Source organism: Haliotis asinina, chromosome 4 (assembly GCF_037392515.1).
Source record: "Haliotis asinina isolate JCU_RB_2024 chromosome 4, JCU_Hal_asi_v2, whole genome shotgun sequence".
Lineage (NCBI taxonomy): Eukaryota > Metazoa > Mollusca > Gastropoda > Lepetellida > Haliotidae > Haliotis > Haliotis asinina.
Window position 1 is genome coordinate 81231107 of NC_090283.1, and position 24648 is coordinate 81255754.

The following is a 24648-nucleotide window of genomic DNA, read 5'->3' on the forward strand; positions in this document are numbered from 1 at the left end:
GAACAATATCGTCTAGATTACCAGATAACAGTTCTATTTTTACAGCAGAAGCTAACGCCATACTAACAGCTCTTAAATATATTCAAAGACATCCGAAACGTAAACAGTATATAATATATTCCGACTCTCTTTCTTGTCTTCAGGCTATTAAAAATATCCCTTGCAAACATCCACTTTTAATTGAAATTATTGAATTGTATAATAAGCTTGCCACTGGCCAATACGACATCGTCTTTTGTTGGTTACCCAGCCACGTAGGCATTTCTGGTAACGCAATGGCCGATCTTGCTGCCAAGGCAGCACTCAACAAATCTGTGACACCACTTCTTATTCCATACTCTGATTATAAAGCTAGCATTAGAACTTACATCCGTGATCTGATGCAGAAGAAGTGGGACACCCAAGTAGGTGTAAATAAATTACATGAAATAAAACCGTATATTGGTTACACTTACTTGGGTTGTCAGTCCAGATTTGAAGAAGTTATTTTAAGACAATGTCGTATTGGCCATACTAGATATACTCATGTGCACCTTTTGAAAGGTGAGGATCCTCCGTTTTGTATCCCTTGTGATGAGAGAACCACGGTCAAGCATATCCTGCTTGACTGTGTTGAATTCTCCATCACAAGGGATAAATATTTTACAGTTAAAACAATGAAGGATCTTTTTACCAGCGTTAATTCATATTTAATTATAGGTTTTTTAAAAGAAATTGATTTTTTGATGGAATTTTGAATGTGATGTTGTGTAAATAGATGTATGTTAATGATTGGTAGTTTGGATTAGTAACTTGAATTGTTGGTGGCTGTACCCTCAAAGGGGGTTGAAGTATTGTAAAATTATTGTTCTCCTGAGAGGGTACGCAAGTCCACAACCATTCACAGTAAATTTAAGTCTACCAGGATATTAATCGTAGTATTCATGTGATTTTAATTTCTGCTAACTTTTCATACAATCGCCAGCAGCTGAAGGGATGGTGTAAATCCAACTAGGGACCATGTAGGTAGCAAAGGTACTGTAAGTCCCCATGGTTCCTAGTGTGGTGATCTACCTTCTGTTGTTGGCGATCTATAGTCTGTTTTTATACTGTATTGTCTAAATAGTGCTATTAGTTTTAACTTTCCATGCTAGTTTTAATTGAAATTGTGATATTCTAGTTGTTTTACTGTCCTTCGTCGACAGGTTTTTATGATGTATATATGCTCTTTTTCATTGTTGAATGTTCTCGTCACGATATGGCTGAGATATTGCCGATGTGACGTTAAATATGAACTCACTCACTCACTCACTCCAACCTCAAACCTAAAACTGTACTGTCATTAATGACACCTAGCAAACTAAAGCACTGTCATAAACAATCATGTATAATAACTAAAGAACTGTGATCAATACCTAAAACGTCTCACCACCTCACACCAAGACACGCAGGGGGTTGAAAGTGAGCTAAATCTACTCCCCACACCAAGACACGCAGGGGGTTGAAAGTGTGATAAAACTCCTCCCCACCCCACACCAAGACACACAGGGGGTTGGAAGTGAGCTACAACTCCTCCCCATCCCCATCCACAGACAGACTGGGGGCTAACGTAAGCTGAATCTCCTCCCCACAGAGAGGCAGGGGGTTGAAGGTGACATAAATCTCCTCTCACACAAGAAGGGGGTTGAAACTGGGCTATACCTCTTCTCCACCCCTTCCCCAAGACAGAAGGGGGGTTTGCAGGTGAGACAAAGCCTCCTTCACACCCCTCCCATCAGAAAGGGTTTGGTTGACAGGTGAGCTAAAACCAACAGCCATCATTATGGGGTTGGATATTTATGCGAGGCCTATCTTAGACAAATGAACAGATGTTTCATATATATTACAAAACTGATATTCCATCCTTAATGTTGCTAAGGTATACAATTTTGCTATATTAACCTCCTCTTGGCGGATACTCGGTACTAGTCTGTGATCAGCTTTGTCTATTTCTCTCAAGTTGGCAAGGATGGTTTCAGCTTTGTAGGATCTGGTACATGGTTGTGGATCATGATCCTGTAGGTGCTGATGAGGTTGTTGGCGGTGTTGATTGTTGTAGAACTTCAAGCCTTATAACACTTCCCGTACACAGTCTGTCGTCGTCTGGTTTTCAATTTGTGTATATCATATAACTCTGATGAATGTGCGCTCAACTCGTCCGTTTGCCATAATACAATGACTTAAAATTTAATCATTCACTCCTATTAGTGTCAGTTCAGGTGAACCGTGTTCACCAGGTCAGGGGCAACTAAAGGTACATCAACTGTCGTTTTAAGAGATTAACAAGGTCCAGTGATCTGGAACCTTCGAACAATATCTGCTGGTAAACTGGGGACACCCCTCTTTATGGGTAACCTAATTACCCAGGATCATATTACACAGGGAACAACTTGCCCTTGCCAACTCCGTCATATATGTCCTCTAATCCAAGGTAATGCCCTGCTGGCTCCTGGCAGACTGGGGTACACAAGCTGAGCGGGTTTGGCGGCTAACTTTGTGTGCTGCCGATTAGGTGCCTGAGTCTGAGGGTGCGGGTTCAAATCCCGGATGGGACTCAACCAAAGAGTACTAGAATATAACATACGTTATAGTACATGGTGTTTGAAGGTACTGTGTAGCCATGAACTGGTGTACGGTGAAACAAATTCTTAACGTTGAAAACATTATAGTCACGTGTTCAATACATGATAAAGTTCTGTAGAAATTGGTAACTTCTTCAGAAACTTTACACCCAAACCCAGCTGTTCAAACGCACGACATTACCACAATATGCTTTTCAGCAATTAATGCATGATCGTCGTGCAATTCATGTGCATAAGGTTTATTCCCCAAGTTACTGGAGAGGGTGTTTCCAGTGAGGCTAAGCTTTTGACAGGAAGTAGGCATGGACAGTGAAGTGAACCATAAGAACGGTAAAACATGTCCTTACAAAACTTTCTTTATGTAAAGTAATAATGTAGAGACCAATCGTCAACACAACAGAAAAACCCGAAAGTGCTTTGCGATTCGTTTATTTTTGCTCTTTGCAGAAACAGTCAGCCGGAGGTATCTTCACGTCACGCCACCTACAAACCATAAACACATTTGGTCATTTAGACACACAGGTGTACGACGTCCATGTACTGTGTTGTAATGGTCATAATTGTAACGTACAGACGTACTATTTGAATGTGCTACTGCCCCCTCCTCCTCATCGTGGTATAACTTACATGACAAGAACTGACAATTAGATACCTGTGTCATAAGTTGTTCACGGATCACGAGGGCGACATGGATTATCATCTTACTTAACACATAAATGTCCCTTTCTGACTGGCTGAACGCTCTTCTGTTAATTTACAAGCCAGGTACATCACAATGTACACCACTGCCAATGGCAAGCCATGCATTCGGTACTTCCTGGTAGTGCTTCTTATCTCTCAGGCTCAGCGAGCATACACAAACACCGAGGGTACATCGATTCATGCCCCCTCGTGACCACTGAACAGCTTATAATATAAAAGGGCTTTGTATGAAATTCCAGAACAGCTACATGATCGTACATCCACATTTCTCAAAATATGAAGACAAAGTGTTTTATGAAGATTGTTTCACCTTAGATGCAGAGCCTAGGTCTGTTTTGGAAGATTGACTGTTGTTGAATATCCCCATCACAGTGCTTTGGGATAGCTTCAATACCGCTTTCCCATTACACTGTCTTTCTGTTGCTACTAAACATTTCATGTTTCACGCCGAGTCCGTTTCTGAGCGGACTATAAGCAGTTAGAACACTGCTGGGTAATACTGCATCCCTGTACTAACTGTTTACTGCTACAAGGAGACCGACCGATACACCTGGGATACATGGCAGGATGGCAATGTTCTGACATACAGAAACCTGGAATATACGCCTGACAGTGTCCCAAGGGTCTGTATTGACGTAGATAATCAGGACTATACGTGACCCAACTTGGACAAAGCACTTACTGGTTTGATGAAGGCAGTGAGAGAGAAAATTCGACAACTCCTCTCTTGGAAAGTGAACACCTTGTCTGTAACATTAAACATCACATGTTCAGTATATAACCATATTCTGTGTGACATATTAGGCCATGACACAATATATCTGTGTGACATATTAGGCCATGACAAAATATATCTGTGTGACATATTAGGCCATGACACAACATATCTCTGTGACATATAGGCTATGAAACAATATATCTCTGTGACATATAATTCCATGTAACCATATATCTATGTGACATATAGGCCATGAAACAATATATCTGTGTGACAAATAGGCCTTGTAACAATATCCATGTGTCATGTAATCATATTCTGTAAGTCATATAGACTGTCTAACCATATTATGTGTGCCATATAGGTCATGTAATCATATTCTGTTTGCCATGCAGGCCATTTAACAATATTCTATGTGTCATATAGGTCGTGTAATCATATTCTGTAAGTATTATAGACTGTCTAACCATATTCTGTGTGATATACAAGCCGCGTAACCATATTCATATATAGGCCATATAACGATATTCTGTGTGATAAAAAGGCCATGTAACGATATCCAGTGTGATATATAGGTCATGTAACGATATTTTGTGTGATATATAGGTCATGTAACGATATTCTATGTGATATATAGGCCATGTAACGATATCCAGTGTGATATATAGGTCATGTAACGATATTCTGTGTGATATATAGGTCATGTAACGATATTCTGTGTGATATATAGGTCATGTAACGATATTCTGTGTGATATATAGGTCATATAACGATATTCTGTGTGATATATAGGTCAGGTGACGATATTCTGTGTGATATATAGGCCATGTACCGATATTCTGTGTGATATATAGGTCAGGTAACGATATTCTGTGTGATATATAGGTCATATAACGATATTCTGTGTGATATATAGGCCATGTAACGATATTCTGTGTGATATATAGGTCAGGTGACGATATTCTGTGTGATATATAGGCCATGTACCGATATTCTGTGTGATATATAGGTCATGTAACGATATTCTGTGTGATATATAGGTCAGGTGACGATATTCTGTGTGATATATAGGCCATGTACCGATATTCTGTGTGATATATAGGTCATTTAACGATATTCTGTGTGATATATAGGTCAGGTGACGATATTCTGTGTGATATATAGGCCATGTACCGATATTCTGTGTGATATATAGGTCATGTAACGATATTCTGTGTGATATATAGGCCATGTAGCGATATTCTGTGTGATATATAGGCCATGTACCGATATTTTGTGTGATATATAGGCCATGTAGCGATATTCTGTGTGATATATAGGCCATGTAACGATATTCTGTGTGATATATAGGTCAGGTAACGATATTCTGTGTGATATATAGGCCATGTAGCGATATCCAGTGTGACATATAGGTCATGTAACGATATTCTGTGTGATATATAGGTCACATAACGATATTCTGTGTGATATATAGGCCATGTAACGATATTCTGTGTGATATATAGGTCATGTAACGATATTCTGTGTGATATATAGGCCATGTAGCGATATTCTGTGTGATATATAGGCCATGTACCGATATTTTGTGTGATATATAGGCCATGTAGCGATATTCTGTGTGATATATAGGCCATGTAACGATATTCTGTGTGATATATAGGTCAGGTAACGATATTCTGTGTGATATATAGGCCATGTAGCGATATCCAGTGTGACATATAGGTCATGTAACGATATTCTGTGTGATATATAGGTCACATAACGATATTCTGTGTGATATATAGGCCATGTAACGATATTCTGTGTGATATATAGGTCATGTAACGATATTCTGTGTGATATATAGGTCATGTAACGATATTCTGTGTGATATATAGGTCATGTAGCCATACCCAGTGTGATATATAGGTCATGTAACGATATTTTGTGTGATATATAGGTCATGTAACGATATTCTATGTGATATATAGGCCATGTAACGATATCCAGTGTGATATATAGGTCAGGTGACGATATTCTGTGTGATATATAGGTCATGTAACGATATTCTATGTGATATATAGGCCATGTAACGATATCCAGTGTGATATATAGGTCAGGTGACGATATTCTGTGTGATATATAGGTCATGTAACGATATTCTGTGTGATATATAGGTCATGTAACGATATTCTGTGTGATATATAGGTCATGTAACGATATTCTGTGTGATATATAGGTCATGTAACGATATTCTGTGTGATATATAGGTCAGGTGACGATATTCTGTGTGATATATAGGTCATGTAACGATATTCTGTGTGATATATAGGTCATGTAACGATATTCTGTGTGATATATAGGTCATGTAACGATATTCTGTGTGATATATAGGTCATGTAACCATATTCCCATTTACATACTGTGTCTTGCACACGGACCCTAATGTGTGGTTGCACATGATCGTGAGACATGTTTACTTCATTCATTCTGTAACATAGCGTACAGGAATATAGAGAAAACTCTGGCATGAGAGTAAGGCAGACATTCGCAATAATGTGCCACACTTACACATACTCAAAGGCAAAAGGTATTGTAACTGACTTTAAGATGTGAATTAACAACTGATCATTTTTAACTATTAGTATTGCAAGAACATCATTTCACAGTGGCACATTTAAAACTTATCTAGGGGACAGATGCTAAAGACGTAACAGTGAGAGAACCGTCAGAATGAAATTCACACAGTAAATAACGGGTATGTAGTCCATGAACATTGATGCATGCTTGACAACTGCGCCTCGAAGAGCCAACCAAACATCGCAAGAAGTCCTTTGGAAAAGTATTCAATATCTTTGGAAGCACCTGAGGGAGTTCCTGGAGTGTGGCTAGGGAATATGGCCAACGGTCTTAATCTCCTCCCCATGTCTCAGATGTGGGAAGCTAAGGGCCTTCCCGAAGAATGTTAACATCATGCTGCTCCAGAACTGATGAACCAGCCCGGCGACATGAGGTATGGTGTTTTCTTGCTCTAAGATGATTCTTGGACCATTCTGCTTGAGAAACGGTATGACGACTGGATTAACAATTTCGTCTTAGCATCTGAGAACCGTTAAATAGCCATTGATGGCAAGCAAGCGTCCAGCACTGGTTACCGTCACGCCGTCGCCGCCAAACGGTCGGCCTCAAGGACACATTTCCTAACATAACGCTTACCACGTCTCAGAGAAACTCGGCTCGGCCATCAGCAGGAGGTATCTGGACTAGTCAGTGAATAGAATATGCCTCCACTCATGTGCACTCCACCATGGATGCATCACTGCAGTCCTAGACGTTGGAAACTTAATGTCAACTCAATGTCGTTTAGCAAGAGGTCTAGCAAGTATCCAGTGGCGAAATTCAGGAATTGTTCGGGCTGTCATTGTGGCTGGTAGATGGTTGGTGCGAATCCAGCGATCGTTGCATAGCGTGGTTACAAGGGGACTGCAACGACCGCATTTCATTGGGATCGTCTCCATAAGCAGTATATGGTGTTCCTGTGCACGTTAAACTAGTTTTCAAACGTAAGGATGTTCTGGTTTCAAGCACTTTCACGGTCTTGTCATCATTTACTTTCAGTTCAAATTCGTGACAAAGATAATGCCAAACAGGCTAGAAACAACATTCTAGGCGACAAAGATTCGAGACGCATTGCAAAACACAAATCAATAGACAGGACCTCAGGACCTCCTCGGCTTATGGAGGAAGTGCATTATGAAGACTATTATAATGCGTTATAAATTATATTCTCACTTATATAGTATTTGATGACACTAACTTTTGCCTCTGAGTATAGCTGGAATGGTGCTGACGTCAGCGTAAAACAACATTCATTCGGTCACATTTACCTGGGGTTATAGATGAAGAACTGGCTACAGAAGGTTCCATCCAGCTCACGTCTTTTGCCTCTGGGTTATCGTCGTCGTTGCAGGAGTTGTAACAGAGGCCGCCTTTGTTCTTGCCGTAGTGCACCCCGATCAACTGACCAGCCTTCACGCTGATGCGGTCGTTGGAGTTGACGGTTACCACCTGTACGTCGTTGTCGACGGTCTTCACGATGTTCTGTCCAACAAGACTGTACCTGAAGTAGAACGGACCTGTGTTAGGTTTTTGTTTATCACCAGTATACAGTCTGTATGTGTTAAAAGAAGAAAGTATTGTGTACACACGAGCGAGCACCTCAACATCAGATCATATCTGTCGCCTCCCAAAAGCAGCATGCCATTTTTATCTCGGAGTCAGAACCAGAACATCCGGAACAATCACACATGACAAACATTTACTGGATTCAACTTCAATCAAACAATGAAGGTGTGCCTGTTCTACAACGGGATCCTTACATGGCATCGTGGGTTGAAACATATGGCATGCAGCGTATACACATAATGGGATGTATCTTTAGGACTTACTTATTTGTTCCCACTTCCCTCCACACTTGCAGCGCGATGTCTCCCACATATTTGGAGTACAACTTCCACAGGACGATCTCGCCATCCTTCTCGATACGGAAGTTGGCGTTGATGCCTGTGTACACATACTCCGCCGATCCTACATTCCCACGGCTTATCAGTGGAAGCCAGTTGGTGCGGTACAGCTGGTATTTTCTGGCCTGAATAGATAAGCAGACATGCTAACACCTTCCATGGCCGGGGGTTCTAAGCAGTGATGAAAAGCATCCAGCATCGGCTTCTCATGGAAAATGGTGATGTGAAAACCTGTGCATCTAAATAGATGTCAACAAACAGTTAAAGATACTTGATGAGAAAAGGTTATAAGGGTCAAAAAACATTCCCAGAAAGATTAATAATCTTATATTACGACCGATAATTTGATGGTCATTTGTATCTTGGTTTGGAGTCATTTTTCACTGGATGTTAGGGGTGTTGTCGCTTTGATCAGTGTTTCGCTGTAGGTAAGGAGTATGCTATCATGACGTCAGTAAACACTGGATTGTGGTTGGTTAATCAAAGTCATTAGCGGTATATGATCACGTTATATACCCCTGACTTTCCAACAGTGTGTATTATCAAAAATGTCTTAATGAGGCGGTTATGGTAGAATGAAGATAAACGTAGTGTGCTGGAAAATCAGAGGCATATAACAAAAATATAATAGTCCCCCGGACACGATTACCGAACGTTGACGACATGTTTGTTTGCACTGTGAATGTAGTCCCCAAAATTTGCGCATGACCTTTCTAATTTACATCGATATCCGTATATGACCCCAACAGATACCGAAAAAAACCGTTGGCTTTATCTTGGTGAGAACACTTACCATTGTATGGTAAAAGGCATGTTTCTGCAAAGGGACATTTCATCGGTTACGATTGTCAGCAATCAGATTTCAAAGTTCATATCAACATTAGTCCTGGTCATGTTGATGAGATTTCACCGTACCACGTGGAAGTGAAAAATAACATGGCGGACCTGGAACTGCGCGGGTCCGCTATGTCCCAGCACTAACTAAACGTCCACCGGGACACCAAATGACCCGTATGTCGACTATTTCGTATATACATGTCTACACATGTGACTTCAAGGTATACGATACTTACTGGTCCGACCATGGCCTTGAGGGACATGATGTAGCACTTGTTCCTGTCCGCCTGGTCGTAGATCTTCCCGCTCACAAAGAAGGAGGGATTCTCCACCTTGGTGTTGATCCAGGACATCTGTGAAGCTTCGGGATGCTGGCTGCTGCTGCACTCGGTGAAGCCCATCCCGGGGAGAGGGTCAAAGTAGTAGATGCCGATCACGTCTCCCTTCTTCACCTGGATACGTTCATACTCAGGGACATCTAGTGTGTCCACCTGTCCGGTCACCTGACTGTCCACCAGGTTGTGGCCGATGAACTCGAATCTAATCAGGAGATACGTACATAGACTACTTGAATATGGTGGTTATATCAGGGTTTGAATCGAAAGATGCAGTGCAGAAAGAGAACTGACCTGACCTACCAAACATGAACCCCAACCCCGACGTTTTACTATTGACCTTGCACAGGTAGACTGAACCATAAACTACATGCGAAGTACGACCTGTCGATTTCTATAGTGTAACGAATATCGAGTGATCGGTGTGCTAATTCTCACACGATTCGACCTGCCGATGCTGGAGTCGATCTCATAATATCTGGCGGTATTTTATTTTTATGGTATCCAAACATCAGGTTGTGTACTACGCGACACCAAAATGCAACCTGATTGGCCACACCACATCTAATTTGGCGATTAAGTAGAACAGGCCCTGCACACTTGCAAAAATCGTTATCATAGACTTCGCTTGACTAAAAATACCAAACGACGACGAATGTGAGATTCACGGTAAATATTGTAACCATTTAGACTGAAAATTTATCGGAATGTTGATCTTGCATTTGCATTCAGTAAAAAGAATGCAGAAGTAAAAAAACAAACAATAAAAATACACAAATCATTGTTTATTCAAAAAGCGCGTAGAGAGTCACAGAATGAGACAGGAGTTTGGGGACACGTCGTAAGTAGTGAGTGCGACCACCCTGGCCATCTAAACACAACCTTCAACACAGTCTCCTCATTGACGTGGTCAGTCGGCGGAGGACGTCAGCAGGAATCCTGTTTCAAAAGACCTAAAGAGTGTTCTCGAGTCTTGTTCTAGAGATGGTCCAAGCTGAGGATCAATATGTTCCCAGGGATGTTTAGTGGTGTTCGTGCCTGGAGAACGAGCTTGCCAAGGCAGTATGTTGTCATTAGCGTTGTGCAGTTATTCTCCACCAATTCTGGTTGTGTGAGGCATTGCGTTGCCGTGCTGCAAAATGACTCCTCTTAGTCGTCGAATAAACGGTACAACAGAAGGTATCAGCACTTTCCTCAATTTGATAACTTAGACTTCCCCGTTAGATTCCCTTGAATGAAAACCAGACCAGTTCTTCTTCACAAATGCTGCCCCATACCTTGAAGCCCCCTCAATAGAACGGAAAACTTCTTGAACAGTGTTTGACACCAGTCGTTCTCCTCTACGTCACAAAACCCAAACTTTGTTATCCTTTCTGATCAAACCGAATCGCAATGCAGTTTGCCTTCACTGTGTGGACGAATCATACAGGTACAATCATATGATACAAACTTTCAGTTACACAGGGCAATATACATTGATATACACTATTTACACACACTGGATCTGATTACGAGCGCATGCTTAATAAACTGCACAGTTTTAAGGAGAATACTAGCATTATTACATTGCATTAACCTCTGGGATGTTATCGTTACACATTTTACATATTGCTCAGGCATATTTATCATCTTTACGTCTTACATTACAAAGAAGGGGTAGGTGATGAAGTCGAAGTAAACATAAATCAGCGTAAAAGCAAAAGTAATAATTCTAAAGATTCAGATCCAACAAAAATTCCTGTAATTTCCGCGTTTTCTAGCATTACTTGTAATTCTGATATACACATCGTGAACAAAAAGGGGCTCAAGACACATCCTTGTCTAACTCCGCTAAGACAATCAAAGTAATCGGACACTCCGGTGTTGGTTATTCGGACAGCATATGCTATTTTTGAACACATATTCTTTAGCACATTAAGGATTCGTCAATGAATATCATCTGTAACAGTGAATACCAGAGGCGTTTAGAAGTTTTATATTTATAGAATCAAACGCTTTCTTAAAATCCACGAACAAACAATAGAATCGACCACTCGCCTTGATAGGTATTTCTGTATTAAACATTGTAACGTAAACATATTATCATTTGTGTTGTAGTTTTTTCCTAAATCCCGCTTGAGCTCCAGGAATCTTGTCATAAAGTGCTGCAAATGTTTGTAGACTGTTGTTTAGAATAGAAGAAAATGTCTTCCCGAAAATGTTCATGAGTGAGATACCTTTGGAGTGTTGACCGAGTTAATGTCGCCTTTCTTGTGGAGTGGTACGCTTTATCCCTTGGCCCATTCAATAGGATACTCTTGCTTACTTGGGAAGGTATTATATACAATGACAAGATATGGACTTAAAAGATCAGCACAGGCTTTCACCATCTCTGCTTCACCACCGTCTGGACCTGCTGCTTTACCTGATGTCATATCTTTTATGGCCGCTTCAACTTCTTGGAGCGATACGTCTCAGTTCAGGAGATACATAAAGTAATTGTCACTGTACACTTTGCACGTCGGTTCATAGTGGTTCTCCAATGAAAGGTCAGCTTCGTTTAGTTTTGATTTACCAAAGTGTTGTCTGTGAAGTTAAAGATGCCTTTAAAATAATCACTCCACTGTTCCTGATTTATTTGTGGGTGTGATTTTCCTGTTGCTCATCGTCGTATTTAGCTTTTGCCAGAATAATTTGCTGTCCTTTGAACGGTCCACTAAGATGCAAATTTGGCACTCTTTTTATTGCATCTTCTTCTGTCTGCATAAATATCATTAATCATTTCTAGAATGAACATATTCCGTTGATAACTCTTTACTTCCAGTTAGTCTAAAATTGTCTAACTGTTTCTTTGACTTCGGGATTGCACATTCTCTGTCGTGCCATACAACAGACTTGTGAGATTTATCATAAATATACTTAGGTCTCCTTTCCAAACCATACATGCAGCGGTGCTGTGAAGAATGTCAGTGAGATTACCACCAACAGTGTCGATGTTGTAGCTAGCATACGGAAAGTATCCACGTTAACACGAGTTTGAGATGAAGTTATGCAATTCCTCACAATTTGTAATAGAAATATTCACCCCACTGGACCCCACAGACAATGGAAAACGATATGATTCACATCGGGTAGACACTGAGAAATCTCGAACTTTATCAAACTGGTTTGATAAACATCTAGTATTCCCAGAAATTATTGAGAATCATGTTGCGTCATGTAACTCATTACGTTTATTAACTTCTGGCGTTTTACTTACATAAACATGTTAAAACATCATCCTTTTACAGTCTCAGTCTTGTTTTAGTACTTTGTTAGACCTCCTCGCTCAGCAATGCATGCCTGAATACGCCTAGGCACACTACCCATCAAAGTTTGTAGGTAATCGTGTGACAGGGTATCCCTATATTGGACCACCCCGGCCTTCATATCTTCAATATTTCTCAGTCCCTTTTGGTTTATTCTGTCCTTCATGACTCCCCACACATTCTCAATTGGGTTTAGGTCTGGGCTGTAACTGGGCCAGTCTAAAACTTGAACATTTTCGCCCGACAACCACTGTTTTGTGTAGCGCGCAGTGTGTTTTGGGTCATTATCATGCTGGAAAATCCAATCATCTTCATACAATGTTTGTGCTGTCGGAAGAAGGTGACCATTTAGAATGTCAACGTATCTTTCTTTTGTCAAGTTTCCCGTGAAAACACACAATGGCGTCACTCCGCGAGCCGATATGCCACCCCACATGTGAAACTTCGGGCTATGTTTTGGTCGCTGGTAGATAGGTTTGACAGTATCTTTGGTCCAAATTTTCACACAATTAGGGAAAAGCCAAACAGAACTTTCATCCGAAAAGAAAACATTATCCCAATCTTGATTTTCATGAGCCCGACACCAGTTTAAACGTTTTTCATTTTGTGCATCTTTCATCAACGGCGAGGGAATTCCACGTTTTTTCACCCAATTAAGTCTCTGTAGTTCCTGCCTAACTGTTTCACTGCATACCTGAGGACTTCCTCTGCTAATCATTTCATTTCTGATGTTCTCAACACTTTTCAATTTGCCCCTACTCACAATCTGCCCAAGTCTTCGGCGATCAACAACACTGAATTTCCTAGGCCGACCGGCCCCTGCTTTGTGCTCTATCCCGGTTCCTGTTTGAATATTCTTCAGAGTTCTGTATACTGTAGACAGAGGAATACCATGTCTACAAACTAACACTTAGCATCAGCCTCACCCCTTTCAAAATCATTTAGAATGAGCTTTCTTTTCTCTCTTGCTGTAAATTCTGCCATGTCAACACAGGAAGCCGTCTGCTCAGACAAGGGAGATAACTCTTGACGTAATGAGCTGCCTTCTAAGCCTTCAAGAGTTGTCTCCCTTATTTAGTATGCTTAGTTCATAGTGAAAGCCCTTTTTCCAATCTTAGCATCATTAGAAAAAAACCAAAGATTTTCTCAATAATTTCTGGGAACACTGTAAAATGTAATCGACTAATCTCGCTCAATGCTCTATAAACCAAGTAAATACGCCATTACAACCCCTCTTGAATCTTCCATTCAGCATATGAATTCCGAATGTACAACAAATGTCAATCAGTTCCTTTTCATGATCTTACACTACCGCGTCTTGTGTTCTGCGTTGTTTATCGAATGTATCAAGATGATTATCCATGTCTTCTAAGCTTGGAATGTAACGACTTCCATCATCAATAATGTGGTGGTTCATGGAGTCTGTGCGAGCATCTCCGGATGAAATAACCTCACAATCTGGGAAATCAAGTAACCAATACCCTTACATGGCCTTGAATCAGTAACCAAAGATGATGTTGGAGTGTGAATATATACAAAACCAATCAAAACATCACTTGAAAATCCACATAAGATTTTATCAAATACAAGAAATACCATGTGAGTAAGTGGTGACAACCTATTTTAACCAGACACAAGTGAGGGGTGGACACATACAGCCTCCTGTATCACTGAAACCTCTGTAGTTGCAACAAACATCATAGTTTGGAAATTCACTTTCAATGTTCTCTTTTTCACAGTTATTCCATATTTCAATAAAACCACAAAGATTCATACAAAAGTTCATACAAAAGGTTTTAAAATCACCTCAACACAGTTTATGTCTCAACCCGTTCACATTCCCACACATAGTGTTCAGTGTTGTCAGTTTAAGTGTCGATTTCATTGTTAGTCAATGCCGGGCCGGCATCACGTGATCCATTGTCGACATTCAGGGTCGCCCCAGCACGTGCATTTGGGTGTTTTCCAGCTGACCCGCGGAACATAACAAGTTTATAATTTGTCTTTGTCCAAGTCATAAGTGTACAGAGAATCATTGATATATAATTTATCAAGTCGAAGATACGCGCGATCTTCCCCACCATGATCAGTGATTTTAACTAAGTCTTCTCTTGTCCCTTGCTGTTTTAGAGAAAAGTAGTATATACAATGGGGGTTTTAAAACACTTTCAAGAAAAGTCTCTACAAAGCCTTATTTACTAAATAAGGCTTTGGTTGGGCCCTTAGCTCTTGCTACTATTACCCCTACTACTTAACGTGTGTTGGAGGTAACACTGTGCCGTACGGTACGATCAATAATTCTTCTCTTACAAACCCCCTACCCGGCCCATCCCTCAAGTAGTATAAGTTAGGTTCATCGGCTTTCATATCCACTTTATCTATGTTGTAAGTTTTGACTGACCATATAGGATGGCCCGCTTACGGCTATCACCCTCGTGTTCCCCCGGCTGGTATAGATACCTCACTAGGGCCCTATCTGGTATCTGTTTCTCCTTCCCACGCAATGGAGCGGCCGACTCTGCAACTATTGATTTTAGTTTGATAGCGTCTGCCGGTTTCTGACCTTTGTATCGTGTTTGGCTAGCAGTTGTGACACGGCACCCATGAACTCCTGGACCACTTTCAAAAAAAAGTCTCTACAACGCTTTATTTAGTAAATAAGGCTTTGGTTGGGTCCTTAGCTCTTGCTACTATTACCCCTACTACAAAAAGTTGGCGGCCTATGTCACGTTTATATCGATGAAACAGTTTAACGTGAACCGCCTATGATCTCTTTGGTGTTCATAATAAAGGCTTGTTGGGCTTTTTGTATCCCCTGTTCTATGTACTTTTTTTTCTCGTCCTCGCTGATAGCAGACTTACGAGACTTGGACCGAATATCTTGTTTCATTCCGTTATATTTTGTGAGTTCAGAGAGGATTGAACGAAACTCCTCTTCTGAGATCTTACTATCAGAGAGTGCCGTGGAAATACGCTCACTCACTGTGTTGAGCTTTGCTTCGGCCAGAACCCTGATCTCGTCGTGTTTCAATGCCTTACGATGCAGTCTGCGTGATACTAACTTAAGCGCCAACCCTGCCAACCCTGCCACCCCTGCCGTTATTTCAATACCTAGCACTATAGGTGCGGCCACGATGGTAGCTAACAACCCAACGCCTGCCGCCCCTAGTCCCATGCTGGTTGCCATAAGGGTAGTGTCAGCCCCGTCCACGATATTGAAAGCTCTATGGTACTTTTTACATAGTGCTTTCCGCGTGTCACGGTCTTGTTCTAGTTGGCGTTTCACATCACATAACTGCCTCAAGCGGAACCCATCTACGGTTTCCAGCGTCTTAGCTACTTCCTCTACGACTGGGTACAGACCCATCCTATAATATATATTATGAAAGATATTTTAATTGTGGTTCAGTTAATAGTTTATCAATGAATTTGAAGTCTACAAGATCTAGACTACTACTCAGGGTAAGAGGTGAGAGGCTAATAGAATTTTCTGTTGTAATAAAAACCCCACTGAGACTTATTAAGTGGTTTATAGGACCCGTGGTATCCCGTTGTATAACAATACGACAATATTGGCCTTTGTGTATGCTATACCAGTGTATTGACACCCCGGGTAAAATTTGGTGTACTATTGGGGGGTCTCCATTGTCTGAATACTCAAAGAAGACTTCTATAATGAGTGTGAAAGGGGGGAATATTCTTTCAGGATTACTAAATGTTAATTTATTTTCGAATGCAGCTATTAACCTATTTTTGTTAGTTCTTATTAATTCCCTCTCCGGAATGAAATCCCCGACCCAGATACCGTTGTTCCTAATCTTAGAGATACGCCCCAATTCGGTTAATGTGATATAAGGTGAGGTGGGTGTTAAGTTGAGCAGCCATTTGGGCTCTTTAAAATCTGATAATGACATCCGTCTGTACACGTTGTCTTTGAAGTGCAGGATGTATAATTCATCTTCCTCACCAGGCTGATCGAATCCCTCCGTATCTCCTAGGTCGTTAAGCGTAGTGTTGGGATGACTGGTCATTATTATACTATTACGATATAATTTCCAACTGGTTTTTTGATAATAATTCAGGGGTTAACTTCATACCCATGAAGTGTATGTTGTCAGGCAGGAAGATCTTGGTTAGTGATATCTTGTTTTCCACGATCACGTTGACCCCCTCCAGACTGGTGTCGGCTCCAACACCCACCCGCACGTAAACGTTGCAAACTTGATACTGGTGTCGTTTCACCCACCCGAGTTTGATCCCCTTCACGATCTCGACATCATTCCCCGATGGTTCCCCTAGGTAGACTTTGATGATCAGTGTTGAGTTTGCCGGTAGACTCTCTAGTATCTTGACCACACCTTCGAATTCAGACACCAACTGCAATGTCACGTTTTGTATGGTCAGTTTACTCGATAGCATGTGGGCTGCCATAGTGTTGAGTGGGCTGACGACTACGCTACGTCTCTGAGTTGGGACATAAGCCACGAGCAGGGTTCCATTGTTCACGACTTTGTTTAGGTGGTTGTCTTTGTTATCAGTAAACACGTAAGGGGAGCCGAGTCTAATATTGAGAAACCAGTTGTTATCGGGTAACAACACCCACTTGTCATCTTCGGTGAAGACGAGCATATATGGCTTGTTTCGGGCGACGGTAGTGCTCTCAACATCGTCTAAGTCGAACAGTTTACCCCCGAACGATGGGTATATTATCCAGTTATCACCGGTGTTGACAAGGGCGTACTTAGTGTTGACTGTTGCTCTTGTGGTATCTACTATATCACTTAGGGTTCCACCGGAGACTTCAACGCGTTTGTAAATGTTGTTTTTCAGTTGCAAGGCGTACGATTTACCATCTACTCCGGGAGCGTTGAAACCGCGCGTGTCTCCGAGGTCGGAGATCCCGATATTGACGCATTTTTTCACTCCGGGCCCTTGTGCGCTGGTCATTTTACATGAAGCGTTAAGCTGAGGTATCCTATATTTACAGGATTATGATTTATATCTAACACCGATATTATCAGCTCAGGTATGTTACCCTGGGTTAATCTCTTATACTGCCGTGGTGAAAACGACTCGGTTCTACCGTCGTTGTATTTCTCAGTTTTCACCGGCACTGCTCTCAGTATAGTGGAAGGGTGACCTCCTTGAATGTTGTACGTTGTGCTCACCTGACCGAGATGAATGTACAGCTCTCGGTACGGTACTAGGTCGGGTAACTTCGTGCCTGTGACGGTTGTTGTTGGTTTTATCTCGTCAGGAGACATACCGAGTATCCTCGCTAATGGTCGGCCGAGCCTCAAGGAGGTTCTTCCGTTGTTGATTAACACCACTGTGCCGTTTGAGTCGTTCATCTTGAGTTCGGCTCCCAGGGGTTTGAAGACCTCGTCGTTTAGAGAGCACACGCTGTAGTAGCCGTCAGTTATCTGACTGCGAGTTCCACTGACGAACAGCTTATTGTTGCTGGCGTTGATGTTAGTCCATTGCGGTAGGTAGGTGATATCGCAGAGTGCGACTTCGAGTTGACCTGACGTGTTATCGATCGCGTGCGTCAGCTGAACGGCCTCACCGCTCGTTATTCCTGGAAGTGTTATGTACATATTATAATATATAATTTATATATTATAATATGGACTTAGCACACTTGAAAATCGTGGTGGTAGGTAGTACGGGGTTTAAAGCAACCTTTATTAATATCTTTGAAAACTATATCGTGTCCGTTAATAACGCGCAGGCGGTGGTAAACTGGAATCAAAACCCAATGCAGTTTTGGCAGAACCAACTCCACCTTGCTGTGTGGTGTGCGACGACAGGGTCGGGTGTGACACTAGACTACGGTATAGACGAACTGAGTAAGGCGGTTATTTTGTTTCATATTTATTATCAAACGAGACGAATATTGAAGGAAATAAGTGCTCCTCTTCCCCAAGATAAAGCGTGGAGTATGACAAATAACCCCTATGATAAACGCGCTTATGAACGTGTTTGTGGGGAGTTTGAGATTCCAACGAATAAAGACTTTCGCCTTCCTGGTGTGAACCATGGTCTCGGTATAGTTCTCGTGTACTTCTATAGGTCCGGAACATATATAGCCGGTTCTAAAGATGGTTCATACAACCCAAGCAAACATACATTTACAGGTCCCACAACGAATGAAAAGGTCCATGTCAGCTGTATAAAGCAAACCAATCCTGATGCAGCCACAGCCTGGACTAAAATGATCTCAAAAACATCGAAAGAATTCACTTGTGCTGGTACAATACGCTTGAACGACTCGATTCGAACGTACGTGTGGGCGCTGTTGGGTGCGCAGTCGATGACGCGTTCCAACATCCTAGGTAAGGGAACTGCTTACGACGCTCAGAAACAGTTCGTTTCCAACGTTGAGGATGCTATCAATTCTCCAGTTGATCTCCCGCGGGCCATCGACCGTTACCAAAACGTGTTAGAATACGCCAGATCGAAAGTCAATTACGTGTTCGGCGTGGGGCTGTACATGGCTCCGAGTGATATGCAACTGAGAGTAAAAAAAGTGGTGGGTTATAACAACAAAATAGTCATAGCCACGGCGGATCAAAAGTTGGGTATCAACCCCGATATTAACACCCCCTATATCCCACACATCCCACCACGTGAAACGGGTATAGTGGCGCCACCCCCGGAGTATAAAGTTCATGTGGAGGTACCCCCCACACACCCCCATATTCAGGCCTCCAATCACATCGATAATAAAACGGCCCTGGTGGTTGGTGGGGTAGCTTTGGGACTTATTTGGTTAAAGATTTCTTAGCCGCTACGTACACCAGACCCGCCACGGCGACGATGGCTGCCCACAGGTTTTGACTGAGCCACATGGCAGTTTTAGCCAGAGCGCCCAACAACCACGAGACGATGCTACCCAGGATGCCGGGAAGGGCTTCGGCGGCTTTACCAGCTAGTTTAGCTAGGCCTTCCCCGAGTTTTTTTATCCAGTCTTTAACACCGCCGCCAGGTGTGGTGGGAACTCCGCCGCCGGCAGGCCCCACAGTACCCCCTGTCAGTGACACCACCAGGGTTGATATGATGAAACCCAATGCAGTCAGAATACTGGCGATGGTGATCCCTTGCTCCCGGAACAATATCCGAATCCTGTCTGCTAACGTGGTGTCTCGGTGGAGGACTTGATTGATGGTTTCCCGCACACGGCTGACCTGGGATCTAAGCTTTTCTTTGTAGCCGGACGCTGTCTCCAACCAGGTCTGCCTTTCATCTTCCAAATTACATATTCGTTCCTCGATGGTGGCTTTCATAGACTCGTCCTCAGTTTCACCGAGTTTTTTCTTTTCATAGGCGATGTGGTCGTCTATCTCACTCATTTTGGCCGTGCTTTTCCAGAGCTGACCACGAATGGTTTGCATCAACAGGTCCAACCCCCGCAGTTCCCGAAAGGTAATTTCGAGACCCGGGAAGGGCTTGTTCTCGTAGTCGGCCAACACCTTTTTAATATCATAAGTCATGTTTTGATCCGATGGGGCGTCCCTGATGCCTTCCAGACTTTGAACTAACTTCGGAGGAATCTTAGGTCGCGCGCCACCGTAATCTCTGAAACCTAGTTCCTCTTGGACAAACTTAATTTTATATTTAGTTCTCAGTGTTGATAAGGCAAGCGGTTCTCCCGTGCGTTGATGCACGATATCGATCTTTGGGTGAGCCTTCAAACGCAGCGGGCCACCCGTATCAACAAAAAACTTCTTATATTCCCTTCCCAACGGCTTGATGTTGTCTCTCTTTTCAACTGCGTCGTAATAACTGTCGACGGCGCCCTTAATGAGTTCGTCATCCAGCTGTAGGCCAGTACTGAATGAGGTCTCCTGGTCATCATTGAATGCCTGGGCACTATCGTCCCACATCTCCGTCATATCTATGTCTTCAGCCATAAGTATTAAAAATATATTTCCTTTATATAACAATGTACGGCAGAAAATTAGATCCTTTCAGAAGATTGAGAGAGCCATTAGGCGCCAGAGCCGTGCGCCAGTCGGTGACCATCACCAACAATCCCAGCAAGATAGACCAGAATCAAACTCTGCTGGTTAGATTTCCAAACCTAGGCGAGAATGACCTCATTGTACCAGGCACTGTTCGACTGGCGTTCAATATCACGTTGACCTCCGACAACGACAAACGCGAGCTAGTGCGGAACGTGGGTCGAGCTATCATCAAGAAAACGACCGTCAAGATCAGCGGTAACGAGGTGCTGAGCATCGACGACAGCGACGTGTTTCACTGCTACGGGGATCTCTGGAAAAGCGAGGGAGAACGAGTCAATGATGTGTACCAGGGTATCAGCAAATCAACCCGGGCGCGCATAGGGTATGTCTTCACGCAAGACCAGCAAGACAAGCTATCGGACGGTGAAAAGGCCATCGCTCGAGCATACGGGAATCGATTCTGCGTGCCGCTCGACTTCGAGTTGCTCACGGGACACGCGCCGTTTTACCAGGCCGTGCTGGGTGATAGGCTCGAATACGAGCTCACGTTTAACGACTATAGCAAAGTAGTGCGTACGCCGAACGGTGATGAGGCCAGTTATGCCATAGACAACATCTCTCTGGAGTTCGACATGGTCACTAGCCCGGAGCTGGCCAGGCAGGGTCGAAGCCAGTACTCTGGGAAGATGGCTATCCTGTACGATCGCGTACTGAGGCATAGATCAGTCGTGCGAGATAAGAGCGACACTGTGTGGAATATCAACCTGAACGTGCCGGCGCGATCGATGAAAGGTATCCTGGTCGTCCCCGTGGAGGATTACGAGCCATTCCGGAGGGACAGCGAGAAGTTTTTCAACCCCGAGATTGAAAAGGTGGAAGTGACCATCGAGGGCGTGCCCAACCAGCTGTTCAGTCATGGTATGAGACCACACCAGCAGTGGGATGAGATAAAAAAGCTACCAGGGACAGTGGGGGGAGCCCCACATTATATAACAAAGGACTTGGACCTAGGCTCCGTGCAGATCGGTGAATACCTGACCACCAAGTACGCCCTATGGTTGGACATGCGATCCACGGATGATGATAAACTGCACGGTAGCGGGCGCCGTATAGATAACGGCAGTGAAGGGATAACCATCCAGATTACTAAGAAGGCTCAACCCGCTGGTAAGTTGAAATTATATCTGTACGTTATTATGGACGCGCAACTTAATATAGACAATGGGAGATTCGTGCAAGCCATCTACTGACGGGGGGGTACCCCCCACTCCCCACTGACCCACACTGCGCCATAGTGTGCGGGCAGACTGGCTGTGGGAAGACCGTTTTCGTGTTGGATATGTTGGAGGGTTACTACAAGGATGTGTTCGATAACATCGTTATCATGTGCCCTACTCTGAGCATGAATAAAACGTACGCGCGACCTTGGGTGATGACGGACCCGGACGTACACAAAATCGACCCTGGAACACGCCTGCAGGACTGGTTGAAAGCTCTTCACGAGAAATTTAAAGGGGAACCGACGCCGTTCATACTGGACGACTGCAGCGCTAATCGCGAGATAACAAAAAAGAGAGACATGCTATCGTACCTGGCCTTCTCCGGCCGGCATGCAAATCACAGCGTCTGGGTGCTAACGCAGAAGTTCAACTCGGTGTTGAAAGACCTCAGGGAGCAGACGCGATGGGTGGCCTTATTTCACTGCAAGGACAGGGATTCGTTCGAGGAGTGTTTGAGAGAGAACGATGTGATGAGCAAATTAGAACGGGAACGGGTGAAGAAACAGCTCGCTGAAACTAAACACGCTAAGCTCGTGCTCAAGACAGACCAACCAGTAGCATATAGGGTGTGCTAAAGCTAAGCAAAGCTAAGCAAAGCTAAGCAAATGCTAAGCAAATGCTAAGTATAGCTATGATATTTGAAGTGTTTGTCGTGTGCAACTTAACCTTCATTTCTCTGTGTTTTTTCTGCATCGGGTATTATATAGTTAAAACTAAATCTTACTTGTTATATTATAAGATGGAGTGTGAGGAATTGCTCGAACAATTGTTTGTGGAGGGTTCCCCCACTGATGATAAGCGAGAGAAACTGGTGGCGTTGGCTGTTGGTGGCAAAGCCAAACATTACTTTGGAGACTACACTCCGGATAAAATTCACAAAATGTCAGCCGAAGAAATCGATAAGCTGTACGCTAGATACGAGTCCCGGCTCGGAGCAGAAATGACAAAGACAATAGGATCGGCTATGACCCAGATATACACCGGTATTGTATCACACTTCCTTCCCATTCCACCAGAGCGCCGACTTTACCTGTGGGAGGACCTCGAGAAAGACCCTTTTATCGAACACGCCGTGAGTTCTATCAGCTGCGGGCTGTACCACAAATATGGCATGTTGTTGGCTCCAGTGATGGCGGCGATTATCACGGCAAAGCATTGTCAATTTGAGAGAGAAAAAAATAATAATAATAGTATAGATGGATACTGCTCCCGAGGTGATACCCCCCACAGTGAGGGAAACCCCAGTGGTGGTACCCCCCACAGTGAGGGAAGTGACCCCTTCACAGGAGACCAGGGAACCAGTGGGGGAAGTGACCCCAACAGTAACCAGACAGAAGAATCCTAAGAGAGTAGCTGCCGGTAAAAAACGGTGGTGTAACCAACATAAAATTATTACAGTGACCAACCCAACCCGACTGTTGTTGGTTGTAGGCGTAACTGCTGCCTTGGCTATCTCGTGGTTATATCGTGGGGGTGTGGGGGGTACCCCCACTGTAGGAAACCCTCACCGTGAGGTGGTACCTGAGGTGGTAACCCCCACTGTTGGGGGTGTGGGGGGTACCCCCACTGTCAACCCGCATATCATGTTATAATTTAAAATATTTTTATATATACATAATGTCTGAGGGGAAAACGTTCGTCAACGACGCATACCACGCCACAGTGGTCGCCAGTCTAGCAGTAGGGTACGCTCGGTTGACTAAAATGGTGCTTAAACAACCAACTATCAAGCTAGATTTCAACCTGCAGGATATGGGTATGCTCATAATGAACCTTGGTATGGCGATGGCCACAAAAGACATCCTAGTAAAACAAGGGATAATACCTGATAATATAATGAAATAAATATAGGATGGCCACGATAGCTATGATGGTCGGTGGGGCGTTAGTGAATGCCCTGGCATTTTCCGGGAGAAATTTCCTCTTCTCGAAACTACGAGATGATCACGCGGCTGAAATACAGGAAGAAAGGAAGCGGCACGATCTCGCTACTGAGAACTTACAAAAGGCACAGGCCGAGTACGCTAAAAAACGCCTCCAGAGGATCGATTTTATTAACGAACAACTCCAGCGTGAAAACCATGCCGTTCAAACATTCAACGATGTCGATGAAGCAATGAAAGAATACTACCTACTAACTGGTAAACGATTGGAACCGCTCAATAAACCCACACTCGCTCAGTACTACACACCATCCAAGGGACAAATGAATCGTGAACTGGGCTTCATAGTGTTGGGTATAGCAGCTACTGCGTTGGTTGCGAAGCAATTAAATTAAATACCTATATAAGTAAACATGAGACCCGCTCCATACCGATGCGAATACATACTTATGGGGAAGACCGAGGCCTGTGGTAGGAAATGCAGGAATCAGGGGTTCTGTTGTTTCCATATGGGAAGTCCTAACTACACGTGTTCTG

General features: G+C 43.1%; 1 protein-coding gene across 1 annotated transcript in view; it reads right to left on the reverse strand.

The window, feature by feature from the left end:
- Positions 1–3013: 3013 nt before the first annotated feature.
- LOC137281982 (uncharacterized) overlaps positions 3014–24648 on the reverse strand; it is a 105570-nt gene continuing 83935 nt past the window's right edge. The window contains exons 30-34 of the mRNA XM_067813730.1: positions 9596–9899; positions 8448–8647; positions 7887–8119; positions 3985–4049; positions 3014–3083 (exon numbers count right to left, since the gene is read on the reverse strand). Coding sequence (XP_067669831.1) covers positions 3075–3083; positions 3985–4049; positions 7887–8119; positions 8448–8647; positions 9596–9899 — 811 coding nt within the window. The 3' untranslated portion in view covers positions 3014–3074. The remainder of the gene's footprint in view (positions 3084–3984; positions 4050–7886; positions 8120–8447; positions 8648–9595; positions 9900–24648) is intronic.